Raw genomic sequence first — 15076 nt, 5'->3', positions numbered from 1 at the left:
AAAACCCTCCACGTGTCAGAATTCCACCAAACAAGTATCTGGACTGCATAGTGGGGTGGCCCCGGTACCCAATTTGATACCGGGGCCACAATACCTCCTCCAAACATGGTACAGACAATTCGTCATTGAGATCCCAGACAGACATGGTCAAAGTGTTATTGTTTGACTTTGTAAACCCAAAAAAATGTCCCTGTTGCACATAGTCGTGCAATGAAGACTGACTTTTTCATTTAAAGGCACGATCTTTCAAGTGTAGTGTTTGTAAGTCTAAGTCATATTATACTTTTGGTAAAATTGGTTTATTTTGTTCCTCTTTATGGTAATTAGTAATAGAATTAAAGTATGAAATAGAATTAAAGTATGAAATAGAATTAAAGTATGAAATAGAATTAAAGTATGAAATAGAATTAAAGTATGAAATAGAGTGGTATAGAGTTGTAGTGTGGTATAGATAGAGTGGTCCACACAATATAATAATAAAACCCTCAACTGGTCTGAATTCCACCAAACAAGTATCTGGACTGCGTAGTGTGGTGGCCCCGGTACACAATTTGGTACCGAGGCCACAATATAATTAAAAAATTAGGCATCAACTGTCACCGTTGTTTAATATCTGATACACCTAAATATGGACTGCACAGTGGAGTGGCCCCGGTAGTAAATTTGGTGCCGGGGCCACAATACCTCCATCAACCCTCTAAATCCCACTCCACTGATGGCGGACACCGGGCGCACGTCTAACACCAACATTGCAGTTACAGCCGCAGTTATACGCTTTGCAATAGGGTGACTACTGTCGTATTTTGTGGTCATGGCAAACGACTGTTGGACGGTCAATTGTTTTGTGAAAGACTTAGCGGTCTTACGACTTCCCCTCTGGGAAGATGACCGACTAACAGCAGCAACAGCAGCAGTGGCAGTAGTAGGCGTACCGCTGCAGGATTCCTCGGATGAATCCCGTATTGAGGAGGACTCAGTCTGGCTGCTGACTTGGGCTGCAGGACTGAATCTGATGGAGATTGTGGAGGAAGTTGACGAGGAGGGTGTTGCTGGTGTGTATCCAACTGGACCACGGGATTTAGGTGTCCCTGTACCGATGAGGGTCCTAGCCCCAGTTCCTGAACTAACCACTGAACTATGAAGGTTATTCAGGTGACGTATAAGGGAGGATGTTCCTAGGTGGGCAAGATCCTTACCCCTGCTTATTTGAGCTTTACATAAGCTACATATGGCCATACATTGGTTGTCTGGATTTGGATAAAAATAACTCCAGACCGAAGAGGTGCATTTTTTGGTCTTCTGACCAGGCATGACGATGGGCTTTTTCATCCCATGGACATCAGCTGTTTCCCCCCCTGGTGCCTCATTTACAATAACCACATCACCATCCTCATCATCAAGTTCCTCCACAGCGCCAGCTACATCATCAATAGCCTCCTCCCGAGCCACCTCTTCCCGTACAGTGATGGGAAGGTCAGGCTTGACAACCACCAACACCCTTGGACTCGCCTTGGGGATTTGTGATAATTTCTCTTTAGAAGGCAGAGTTGTTTGCTGTTTTGTTGCTGACAGCATAACTCTCTTCAATTTTTTGTAGGGGGGGGGAGGAGGAGGAGGGCTAAGATCCGTGGGTGAAGCTGAACCACTAGTCATGAACACGGGCCAGGGCCTAAGCCGTTCCTTGCCACTCCGTGTCGTAAATGGCATATTGGCAACTTTACGTTTCTCCTCAGATGATTTAAAGTTTCTCTTTTTGCTACTTTTTCTTAACTTGGGCTTTTTGGATTTTACATGCCCGGTACTACGAGATTGGGCATCGGGCTTGGAAGACGACGTTGATGGCATTTCATCGTCTATGTCATGACTAGTGGCAGCAGCTTCAGCATTAGGAGGAAGTGGGTCTTGATCTTTCCCTACTTTATCCTCCAAATTTTTGGTCTCCATTATATGTAGCACAAGATACTGCAGAATGTGTGAACTTGGTAATATTGCAGTACCAATGGACTTATACTGCTGGATTGGTTTTCAAATTTGGTTATAATTATTATATTTTTTTTTTTTTTTTTAAATTTTTTATTTTTTTTTACTTTTTTTTTATTTTTTAAAAACTTGGGAATAATGGGGAAATAACTATGCCCTTAGAAGCACAGAGCACAGGACACAGCACCACTGGACTGAACAGGACACAGCACAGGACCCAGCAGCACCACTGACCTCAGAAGGACAGAGCACAGCACACAGCACCACTGGACTGATACTGCAGAACACAGCACAGCACAGCACAGCACAGCACAGCACAGTACTGCACAGCACAGCACTAAACAGCACAGAACTAAACAGCACAGAACTAAACAGCACAGAACTAAACAGCACAGAACTAAACAGCACAGAGGACCACCTAACACACCCTCCCTCTACCCTGATCAATGCCCGAGTGAAGATGGCGGCGACTAGCGGGGAATTTATAGGATCCGAGTATCGCGAGATCCGACAACGGGATTATGAGTCAGAGCCTCAGTTTCACTTTTGAATTTGGCGCCAATACCCGGATCTGTCTCGGATCCGACACGTTCGGGTGGGCTCGGATTTCATAAATCCGAGTGCGCTCATCCCTAATAAATATATATATATATAGTTCATACTGTACTGTCTTCTATATTGTATATTTTCTGTTACTGATCTACAGCAGGATTTCACAGCCACAAATCTTTCTATGCTCTGTTTGGATCCCCCTGGCAGAGTTTCCTCGTTATATTTCCACTTGCTATTTATACAAATAGGGTGCAGCTGTGAAAATCTACAGAAACATTTGCCCTTTGAAATAGATATTTTTATTTGAGTAACAGTGTTGTTCATATCAAACATTTGATGATTTTGTTTTTTAAACTCCTCATTGCAGTGGAAATATCTTTTTTACTTTTAAGATCTTGTACATTATCAACATCATTATCACCATTTATTTATATAGCGCCACTAATTCCGCAGAGCTGTACAGAGAACACACTCACATCAGTCCCTGCCCCAATGGGGCTTACATCTACATTCCCTAACACACTAGACACAGGCTCAATTTTGTTAGCAGCCAATTTAACCTACCAGTATGTTTTGGAGTGTGGGAGGAAACTGGAGCACCCAGGGGGAAACCCACGCAAACACAGGGAGAACATACAAACTCCTCACAGATAATGCCATGGTCAGGAATTGAACTCATGAACCCAGCGCTGTAAGGCAGAAGTGCTAACCAATGAGCCACCGTGCTGCCCAATAATTTTTATTTAGCATATGCCGACATGTGATATGAGAAGATCATTTTAAGTGTGATATATTTTCTACTGAGTACGCTCGTTATCATTTGGTGCACATAATATGATGTTTTTGGAATACTAAATGTTATTTTATTTGATATCCTATATTAGACCAATTCCATTTACTGCGGGAAGAGACATGATGTGTGTGTCATTGTTCTACATTTGCTTGTTGTAGTTTAAACTTTTGATGCAGTTTGCTTTTGTTGCTGCTACGTTGTAAATATTATATTGTACAGCCTTGTATTTCCATTATGTACAATGCTACGGAAGATGATGGTGCTTTATATTTAACAATGGCAATAATTCAAGTCACGGTTTTGCTATTACATTCTCCTTTGAATGTTTACTATACTGCTTTGAACTGGCCACACACTGTGCAGTATGGCAGTCGATATCAGCAGGTGGCCGGTTATTGCAATGTGTGTGGCACCAAAGCAACCATGCGGCCGGACAATGACCCTATTAAAGTCAATTGGATCAATAGTGGGCACGACTTGTGTGTGCGGTCATCTTATAACTACAGTGAAGCCGGTAGAGATCTGCCGGCTCTACCCAAGAGCCAAATAGACGGATCTCATGTAACCACCAACTTCAGTGGCAAAATTGATTGATAATCCAGTTGTTCGACTTTCGAGTTAATCTGCCTGTGTGTACGGGCACCCTTAGAAGTAGGTGTAAGTAAATACTTAAAAAAACTTTATTATAAAGAGGTCCATTAATATTTTATATGTAGATGCAGACAGCTTTATTGGTTTATTAATGTCATCTTACAATGTTTACTAAATGCATTACTTTCTAGCTTTCTGCTGCACTTTGTAACAAAGCCTTAATATTGTCTACATGCACTTGCTTATGTTTAATGCCCTTGGATATGACACAAAACTGCTCTGTGGAGACAACTAAATTCAATGTACAGGGCAGAGCTGAGCTGTGTCAAACTCAAGGCCAATGTAAACAAACTGCTTATACAAGGCCAGAAGCATGTACAGATTTATAAATGACAGTTGTCTGAAGGTTTAAGAAACTGCAGTTAGACATTAACTGCAGTTTACAATATAGCGGCAACAAAGACTGCAGTGAGCTCCTGTTTATGGCCATTGCAGCGCTTGTCTTGTCTTTCCCCCTGAGCTAAAATTTGTCAGTCCCCCCCTGCTCCGCAGCCATCCTTCTTCAGTCTTCTCTATCAATATGTGGCTCATTACCAATCATACTGTGCGTTGTCAGCTATAATTTAGCAATAGGTGGAGAGTCTCAGGGTGTATAGGCTTGTTGTAGAGGAAAAGGAATAACCCAACTGTTTGTCCCTTTTATATTAACACAGGCGGCCCCAGGAAAATAGATTATGTCACCGACGGCAAACACTGCTTCGGGAGAAGGGTAGACGACAAGCCAACCGAGGACCAGCTTATATGTTCAGCGACCGCTCCACCAACCTTTCAGCCAACGAAGAGCGCTTTTTGGACGCTGCGGAGTATGGGAACATCCCCGTGGTCCGGAAAATGATGGAGGAATGTCACTCTTTAAATGTGAATTGTGTGGATTACATGGGGCAGAATGCCTTGCAATTAGCAGTTGCAAACGAGCACCTGGAAATTACAGAGCTTTTGCTTAAGAAAGAAAACTTAGCGCGGATAGGAGATGCTTTGCTTTTGGCCATCAGCAAAGGATATGTACGGATAGTAGAAGCCATTCTTGGCCACCCATCGTTTGCTGAAGGCAAGCGGCTCACAACAAGCCCTAGTCAGTCCGAATTTCAACACGATGACTTCTACGCCTACGACGAGGATGGAACGAGGTTCTCTCAAGACATCACTCCTATCATTTTGGCTGCTCACTGTCAGGAATATGAGATAGTTCACACCCTTCTAAGAAAGGGAGCCCGGATTGAGCGACCCCACAATTATTTTTGTAAGTGCAGCGAATGTAGTGAGAAACAAAAGCACGATTCTTTTAGCCACTCCAGGTCGAGGATCAATGCATACAAAGGACTTGCAAGCCCCGCGTACCTCTCTTTATCCAGTGAAGACCCTGTTATGACAGCCTTAGAGCTCAGTAATGAGCTGGCTGTACTAGCAAATATTGAAAAAGAATTCAAGGTGAGTGCAGTAACACAGATGTCAGCTACATTACACAGCATTAAAGAGAATCCCAAGTGATAAACGTCTTTTCAATAGTGCTAAAATATCTTAAGGTCCCCAAAAAATTTACTTTTGTGAATAAAGCAAATGGCATTTTTTTTTTTTAAACAGTCGCAAAACAGTCACATATATGTTGCAACTTGTCATGTGATTGACATGCACTGAAAACATCGCAGCGAAATCACCAAGGTAAAAGAAGCATTGAATACTAGTTGCTGCTGAATTATGAGACATGTTTGCCCATTGCTGCCTTATTAATTAAGCCTGAATGTATTAAATTGTGTTATTTTCGCAACATCTCATTTATATAGTATAAATCAGCAGACAGTTCCTATCACAGGACCAGCGGAAGCTGGAATGATTTAGCTGTAGGTTTGTAGTTGTAAATTGTGCAGTGATTTGCTTTCTGTTTTAGAACAGAGACTGATAGTTCTAAAACCACATTACGATCTTGAGAGGACAGACCAAAGTGTCAGGGGGAAATCGCCCTCCATCTAGGGGTATAGCTACATGTAGGGCAGGAGATTCAACATCTATGTGGTCAAGGAACCTTCTTCAGACCTCACACCATTTAGCTGGCCACGCACAGAGCAGTTATGTCTGAGTGGCTGGACTAACATGTCCCTGGGTGGGACAGAGACCTAAAATTGGGACTGTCCTGACGAAATCAGTTTATTAATTTATTTATCATTTATTGCATTCTCTGTGTGCATGTGGTTAATTGCTGATTGCTCTAAATTGGCCCCACCAGCAAGAGCCACAGATAACTAGAGGTGTCAGTACCGGCCCACATTCTAAAATACTTTACATAGACATCTGGGACCTGTTTCATTAAGGATCTTAACTTGTGTCCGTATGCGTCACATCTTACTACTCTTTACGCTTAGAGAGGGAAGTGCAGTTTGTGGCACAATCAGAGTTGGAAGCAGGTGAGTGCTAATTGCAACTAACCAATTATATAGTCTATTTCACGCTTTTAAAATATTTTTTTAATTCTAGATTAATCTGGGTTTCTACCGCATCATGATCAGCTTAGGCCGTATCATACACTTTAAATGTATTTTCATACAGCAGACACGTTTAATATAATATTTTAACATATGAGCATGTTCTGCATACACGCATAATTGTGTCATTTTTTCATATCATTTCTGTGTTTCTGACATAAAATGCTTCCAGCTGTACAAGAAGCCCCTAGTGGCCACATCACTTACTACAGTCACACCATTACATCTGTGTGGGTTTTTTTTATGTCCCTATTATCATTTTTTAGCAATACTGTTGTGTACTACGGTAGTACACAACAGTATTGCTAAAAAATGATAATAGGGACATAAAAAAAACCCACACAGATGTAATGGTGTGACTGTAGTAAGTGATACATCAGTAATAATTAGTATATTAACAGGTAGTACTACTACCTGTTAATATACTAATTATTACTGATGTATTAATATTATTTTGTACAATTGCCTAATTTCATATTCACTGTGGGCCTGATTCATGCTCAGATGTAACCTGCACGTGTTTTAAAAGAAGAGCACAGAACTTGAGCGTAGTTCCGACTGTATTAACATCTATTCCTCCTCATTACACTCTTGCCTTTACTAAACTGCGGGTTTGAAAAAGTGGAGGTGTTGTCAATAGCAACCAATCAGATTACAGCTTTTATTTTTCATTAGATAAATGATAGCTAGAACAGCTCAACTTTTTTTTTCAAAATTTTAGTAAATATATCCCTATGAAGTATATTTATTTAAGCTTCTGAAAAATAAAAGTGGAGGTGTTGTCCTCAGCAAAGTATCAGAATCTAGCTATCATTTACCTAGTTCATTCTAAAACATGATAGCTAGATTCTGATAGGTTGCTGTGGGCTTAACTTCCACTTTTACTGTTTAGAAGAGTAATCAGTATTTTACGTTAATAATCTTATACATGTTGCTACTAACTACAACTTTCTGGGATGAATCACATAATCCATGCTTTGTAATTTAAAAAAAATAAATGATTCTGGTGGTTATCTGGACCACAATTATTTCATGTATTGTGGTCCAGGCAGTAATATTTTATGCTATGTCTGCTTTATGAATGAGTTTTGATCATGACATATGAACTCGCTATAGTCAATTCGGCTGCAAGACATTACAATGAAGACAGATGAAGGTTGTTGGGTGAGCAGGTTTATGAATGAAATAAACCTCAGAGAAGATAAGAATGGATTTGCGAGACATAACATCACTCGTTAATATGCACACACAGTATGACATTTCCATTGGAATTCTATCTTTGCTTGCCAGATACAGTATAGATTATGGTTCAATGAAAAATTAACTATTGGGGTTGTTCAGAGAATAACAGCTAATAACTTTTTTAATTTATTTAAAAACTGCATGGACATGAAATGTTTATAAAGTGTAATGAGGTTATAAAGTTGTATTAGGAAGGTGTAGAACCAATGATTAAATGAACATAGAAATGTAAAAAGAGAACAAACATTTTACAAATAATACCATATTTAAGTAAAATAATTATATGATTATATATATATATATATATATATATATATATATATATATATATATTAGCAGTTACTAGGTTCCTGCGTTTGCCTCTCTTAACTTTTTCTTCATGGGCGGGATAATTATTCTAAACATTAGCATAGCCTGTCAGTGTATTTAAGCCTGAGGCAGTGTTGTAATTAAACCCTTTGGGCCCCAGTGCATAATCGAAACAGGGACCCCTACTTCCCTTCTAGCAGATAGTTGCCAACCTTTCCAAGTTGGGCTCCGGGAGTCTCGGGGGAAGGTGACCGTGAGTGGGCGGGGCTCGGTGAATCACAAAATTTTAGTCCTGCCCCTGCCCTGGGAGACCTACTCGGAATTCAGGACTTTCCCGGACTAGCAGCCCTCCTCGTCTCTAACTCCACCTAAAAAAATATTGAAAAACACATAGCCTATATGCTTAAATTACATAAACTTAAAAAAATTAATGATGGATTTAAGCTTAGTTTTATATAAGCCGCACTGTAAAATATTCCCATGGCAATATATATGCTAGAAATGTATCCCTTGTGGGTCGTATCTGACACCTCTTCGCTTTTTTTTGGATCTTTCTGGGTCGACTCCTTTCCCAATGACATTATACAATGGTGTCACATATATACCTTACCACTAGGAATTATCCTTAATTTTGTTTTAAAAGTATTATCATAGATCAATAAGATTGACAGGAGGGCTCTGAGAGGAGATTAAGGGACTATGGGGAAGATAAATACAGAAGGAAATTAAATATATAGATTTGTCCATTTAAAGTTAACAATTGGTGACGGCATCTTAAAATGTATATGTCATATGTATATGTCATCTAACCACAGGCTAAACTAATACTCGTAAGAATACAGCCAATCAATTCACTGGGAACCAGTGACATCACAGAGGATGGGGCATGTTGTTAGTCAAGCTTCTGGAGACACCACTGGTTCATAGCAAATGAATCAACAACATTCTCCAATAGTTTCAGCTTTTGTGGACTATTTTGTCACATGTGCAGACAAAAAGAACCTAATATATAGCAAATATGCCACCTATCCTGTATTTAATACAAAAAGCTGGACTTAGTCCCAAGATGGACCATCCCAAGCTGTAGCAGAGGAAGAACACTTATGATTGGCTGTAAGATGAAGGGGAGTTTTATTTAGCGATAGTTTATAGTATTGTGCGGGTTGGTGGGTTTTATAAGTGCTTTTATCATTAATGTACCCTTAAATGCTATGCACCCCCTAAAAGCTAACTTTCCCCCCCTTTATCTCAGTTCAGTTAACTCACTCCAAAATATGAAATCTAACTTTCATGAATTCCCTACTCTGTACTCAGTAGGTGCAAACTTGCACTCCTTCGCAATCGCCACCTTCTTGTTCCACAAACCTACACATGTTGGTGTAAATTTAGGCGTAAAGGCGCCAATCGAGTCACACAGAGCCACAAAAGTGGATTTTTTTTTACAGCGCCTTGACCATTTTATTTGTATACTGCTTTACATTAATGTTTCCTCCAGCGATCATAAGCGTTAACACTCAATGTAATTTATCGGAGATCTAGAGTAAATATTGTGCACTATGCTGCAGGGAGGCTTTGGGAACATGCTTTAAGCATTATGTTAAAAGCATGGAAAAAGTAGTTGTTCCCAAATGAGGCCTTTATTACACTTCTATAATTTTTCATTGACCACTATATGAATTGAAAGTGTATCACACACACACACACACACATATATATTTATTTTTTTTGTTAACTAAATTGCACAAACATATGGGCCCATGCATCAGGCTCCATTTATCCTTTGTGACCTGAAATTATGTTTTCCTGTCTGTGTGACATCTTCTAAAACTTAAGGCATAACTCTCACCTTTCCAAAATAAAAAAAATAAAAAAATAAAAAAATTGACAAAATACACAATGGTCCTCCATCTCCATTCTGCTCAGCAATGCTTCTGATCCATTCAGCCGTTACACCATTTGACAGTGGCTAAGCCCCTATACATTAGTTAATGCCATTCCTGCCCCTGGAAAATAGATGATAACAATCATGGGGTATACATAAAGCACAGAAGGTCACCAAACACCAAGGAGTATATTTACTAAACTGCGGATTTAGTAAATCTACTTCTTAGGGGTAGATTTACTAAAACTGTTAGAAATTGGAGGTGTTCTAGCTATCATTTATCTAATAAAAAATAAAAGCTGGAATGTTATTGGTTGCCATTGGCAACACCTTCACTTTTCCTTTTGGAAGGTTTAGTAAATCTACCACTTAGAGGTAGATTTACTAAATTGCAGGTTTGAAAAGTGGAGATGTTGCCTATAACAACCAATTAGCTGTCATTTTGTAGAATGTACTAAATAAATGACAGCTAGAATCTGATTGGTTGCTGTAGGCAACATCTCCACTTTTTCAAACCCGTAGTTTAGTAAATATACCCCCAGACTGTTAAAACATTTTTATTGTCATTTGAAGACTGCACTTTTCCTTTTTGTACCCCATAGAATGACATACGGGATGGGTACCCCCAATGTTTGTACCGTTTTGTATCACCTCTTTAATATGTTTTATTTGGTTTTTTTTAGAACGACTACAAAAAATTGTCTATGCAATGCAAGGACTTTGTTGTTGGACTTCTTGATTTGTGCAGAAACACAGAAGAGGTAGAAGCGATTTTAAATGGTGACGTAGACACGAACCACAGCGCCATAGATGCTAACGGCCGGCCGAGCCTCTGTCGCTTAAAGCTCGCTATTAAGTATGAGGTTAAAAAGGTAGAAGTAAAATATCATCATATGAATGCTTTATGAGACAATCAATATGTAAATTTAATATAAAAACTATTTCAATTACTAAGACATGTAATATAGAGGGGTTGTATACTCCCCGTGAGTTAAATCTGATTACAGCTTTTGATAAAGGGAGACTGAATGACTAAGTGTTGAGTGTCAGAGAGGGCTGCATATGATTGGCTATCACCCATGGACACCAACCACGGAACTCCTTGCCAGACTCGCAGCCAATTAGATGCTGCCTACACCACCCTGTGTCAAACACCTCTCTCAATTAACACAAGAGGAGTAAGTAGATCTTTAACTAGTGCTGTGTTGTCCAGGAAAACCATCAACAACAAAATCAGTTAATTATGTGATATGACCTTGTATGTTGTCGTATTTTGCCTTTGACTGATTTAATTGCAAAAGTTCTATTACCTATTCCAACAGGGAACATAAATATGTGTTTATTTAAAAAAATGTCATTGTTTAGCAAGAAAACTAGCATTGTTTATGTACCGAGACTGCTGCTGTCTAAGAAACACATTTGTGGTTTTTTGTAGGATTTTTCTTCTAAAACATCATTACTACTAACGCATGCACGTTTAACAATGAATACAAACATGAAATACAATCTTTTCTCACATTAAGACTAGGGATGTGCACCGGCGACTTTTGAGGTCTCGTGTTTTGTGTTTTGGATCCGGATTTTCGTTATTTTTGAGGTTCGGATTTGTCTCGCAAAACACTTGACGAAAGGTCTCGGTTCGGATTTAAGGTATTGGATTCGGATTTTTTTTGAAAAAAACATAAAAAGTTTAAAAATCAAGTTTTTGGGCTTATTTTCACTCCTAGGCTATTATTAACCTCAATAACATTCAATAACAAGCATTTCCACTAATTTACAGTGTATTCTGAACACCTCACAATATAGTTATTAGTCCAAAACGTTGCAAAAAGGTATCTTTCTGGACTGCGTAGAGGAGTGGGTCACCACAATATCTTAAAAACCCTGAACTTTTATGATTCGCACCAATAATTGTACCTGGACTGCGTAGAGGAGTGGGTCACCACAATATATTAAAAACCCTGAACTTTTATGAATCGCACCAATAAATGTACCTGGACTGCGTAGAGGAGTGGGTCACCACAATATATTAAAAACCCAGAACTTTTATGAATCGCACCAATAAATGTACCTGGACTGCGTAGAGGAGTGGGTCACCACAATATATATAATAAGAAAACCATCAACTTGTTTGATTCGCACCAATAAATGTACCTGGACTGCGTAGAGGAGTGGGTCACCACAATATATTAAAAACCCTGAACTTTTATGAATCGCACCAATAAATGTACCTGGACTGCGTAGAGGAGTGGGTCACCACAATATATATAATAAGAAAACCATCAACTTGTTTGATTCGCACCAATAAATGTACCTGGACTGCGTAGAGGAGTGGGTCACCACAATATATTAAAAACCCTGAACTTTTATGAATCGCACCAATAAATGTACCTGGACTGCGTAGAGGAGTGGGTCACCACAATATATTAAAAACCCTGAACTTTTATGAATCGCACCAATAAATGTACCTGGACTGCGTAGAGGAGTGGGTCACCACAATATCTTAAAAACCCTGAACTTTTATGAATCGCACCAATAAATGTACCTGGACTGCGTAGAGGAGTGGGTCACCACAATATCTTAAAAACCCTGAACTTTTATGAATCGCACCAATAAATGTACCTGGACTGCGTAGAGGAGTGGGTCACCACAATATATATAATAAGAAAACCATCAACTTGTTTGATTCGCACCAATAAATGTACCTGGACTGCGTAGAGGAGTGGGTCACCACAATATATTAAAAACCCTGAACTTTTATGATTCGCACCAATAATTGTACCTGGACTGCGTAGAGGAGTGGGTCACCACAATATATTAAAAACCCTGAACTTTTATGAATCGCACCAATAAATGTACCTGGACTGCGTAGAGGAGTGGGCACTGGGCACCACAATAAAATATATAAAAAACCTTCAACAGGTCTGCATTACACTACACATACGGCTGCTCCTCCATCCTCTCCATCATATACATGTTGGAGTTTTAGCGTGTGACAACCTCTTGTTTTTGATAATGTCAGTGCATTTTGAATATTTTTCAATTTGCCCCACACCACTGAATGTACTTTATCTATGATACGCATCTATCTATCTTGACTGCGTAGTGTGGTGGCCCCGGTACACAATTTGGTACCGAGGCCACAATATAATTAAAAAACCCTCCACGTGTCAGAATTCCACCAAACAAGTATCTGGACTGCGTAGTGGGGTGGCCCCGGTACCCAACTTGATACCGGGGCCACAATAAAATAAATACACCCTCCACGTGTCAGAATTCCACCAAACAAGTATCTGGACTGCGTAGTGGGGTGGCCCCGGTACCCAACTTGATACCGGGGCCACAATAAAATAAATACACCCTCCACGTGTCAGAATTCCACCAAACAAGTATCTGGACTGCGTAGTGGGGTGGCCCCGGTACCCAACTTGATACCGGGGCCACAATACCTCCTCCAAACATGCTACAGACAATTCGTCATTGAGATCCCATTAAGTATGTTAAAGACAGACAGGGTCCAAGTGTTATTAGTTGACTTTGTAAAGAAAAAAACTGTCCCTGTTGCACATAGTCGTGCAATGAAGACTTACTTTTTCATTTAAAGGCACGATCTTTCAAGTGTAGTGTTTGTAAGTCTAAGTCATATTATACTTTTGGTAAAATTGGTTTTTTTTGTTCCTCTTTATGTTAATTAATTAGTAATAGAATTAAAGTAGGAAATAGAATTAAATAGAATTAAAGTAGGAAATAGAGTGGTATAGAGTTGTAGTGTGGTATAGATAGAGTGGTCCACACAATATAATAATAAAACCCTCAACTGGTCTGAATTCCACCAAACAAGTATCTTGACTGCGTAGTGTGGTGGCCCCGGTACACAATTTGGTACCGAGGCCACAATATAATTAAAAAACCCTCCACGTGTCGGAATTCCACCAAACAAGTATCTGGACTGCATAGTGGGGTGGCCCCGGTACCCAATTTGATACCGGGGCCACAATACCTCCTCAAAACATGCTCCAGACAATTCGTCATTGACAGACCCCAGACAGACAGGGTCGTAGTGTTATTGTTTGACTTTGTAAACCCAAAAAAATGTCCCTGTTGCACTTGCACATAGTCGTGCAATGAAGACTGACTTTTTCATTTAAAGGCACGATCTTTCAAGTGTAGTGTTTGTAAGTCTAAGTCATATTATACTTTTGGTAAAATTGGTTTTTTTTGTTCCTCTTTATGGTAATTAATTAGTAATAGAATTAAAGTAGGAAATAGAATTAAATAGAATTAAAGTAGGAAATAGAGTGGTATAGAGTTGTAGTGTGGTATAGATAGAGTGGTCCACACAATATAATAATAAAACCCTCAACTGGTCTGAATTCCACCAAACAAGTATCTTGACTGCGTAGTGTGGTGGCCCCGGTACACAATTTGGTACCGAGGCCACAATATAATTTAAAAACCCTCCACGTGTCGGAATTCCACCAAACAAGTATCTGGACTGCATAGTGGGGTGGCCCCGGTACCCAATTTGATACCGGGGCCACATTACCTCCTCCAATTTCCAAGTGTAGTGTTTATAACATCTTAACACTACACTAATTCTAGCACGTCAAAACCTCTTGTTTTAAATAATGACAGGGCATTTAACTTTTGATTTAATTTATTGAATTTGTTGGCATTTTCTTTTACTTTTTGAACATGGCAAACGACTGTTGAATGGTCACATAATGCCAAAAAAAAAGGTGCAAGATGGAATTGTCCTTGGGCCCTCCCACCCACCCTTATGTTGTTGAAATAGGACATGCACACTTTAACAAACCAATCATTTCAGCGACAGGGCCTACCAAACAACTGTGGCTGAAATGATTGGTTTGTTTGGGCCCCCACACCAATAAAACAATTCATCTCTCCCTGTACAAACTAAACAGGCTCTACTGAGGAAAGATGTCGTCCTTATCCTCAACCTCTGATTCCTCTCCCCCTACAGTGTGTACTTCCTCCTCCTCACACATTATCAATTCGTCCCCGCTGGACTCCACAACCACAGTCCCTCTGTACTGTCTGGAGGGCAGTGCTGTACTTCATTGAGGAATTGATTATTCATTTTTATAAACATCATTTTTTCAACGTTGTGAGGAAGCAACCTCCTTCGCCGCTCACTGACCAGGTTCCCCGCTGCACTAAAAACTCTTT

The 15076-nt window shown here is 39.7% G+C and overlaps 1 protein-coding gene across 1 annotated transcript in view; it reads left to right on the top strand.

The window, feature by feature from the left end:
• The window catches only part of TRPC6 (transient receptor potential cation channel subfamily C member 6), a 128949-nt gene that overhangs the window by 67540 nt on the left and 46333 nt on the right, over positions 1 to 15076 (top strand). Inside the window, exons 2-3 of the mRNA XM_075198778.1 lie at positions 4630 to 5404; positions 10570 to 10758. Coding sequence (XP_075054879.1) covers positions 4630 to 5404; positions 10570 to 10758 — 964 coding nt within the window. The remainder of the gene's footprint in view (positions 1 to 4629; positions 5405 to 10569; positions 10759 to 15076) is intronic.

The sequence above is a fragment of the Mixophyes fleayi genome, chromosome 2 (genome assembly GCF_038048845.1).
Source record: "Mixophyes fleayi isolate aMixFle1 chromosome 2, aMixFle1.hap1, whole genome shotgun sequence".
Classification (NCBI taxonomy): Eukaryota; Metazoa; Chordata; class Amphibia; order Anura; family Limnodynastidae; genus Mixophyes; species Mixophyes fleayi.
This window is presented reverse-complemented; position numbering and strand designations above follow the sequence as displayed.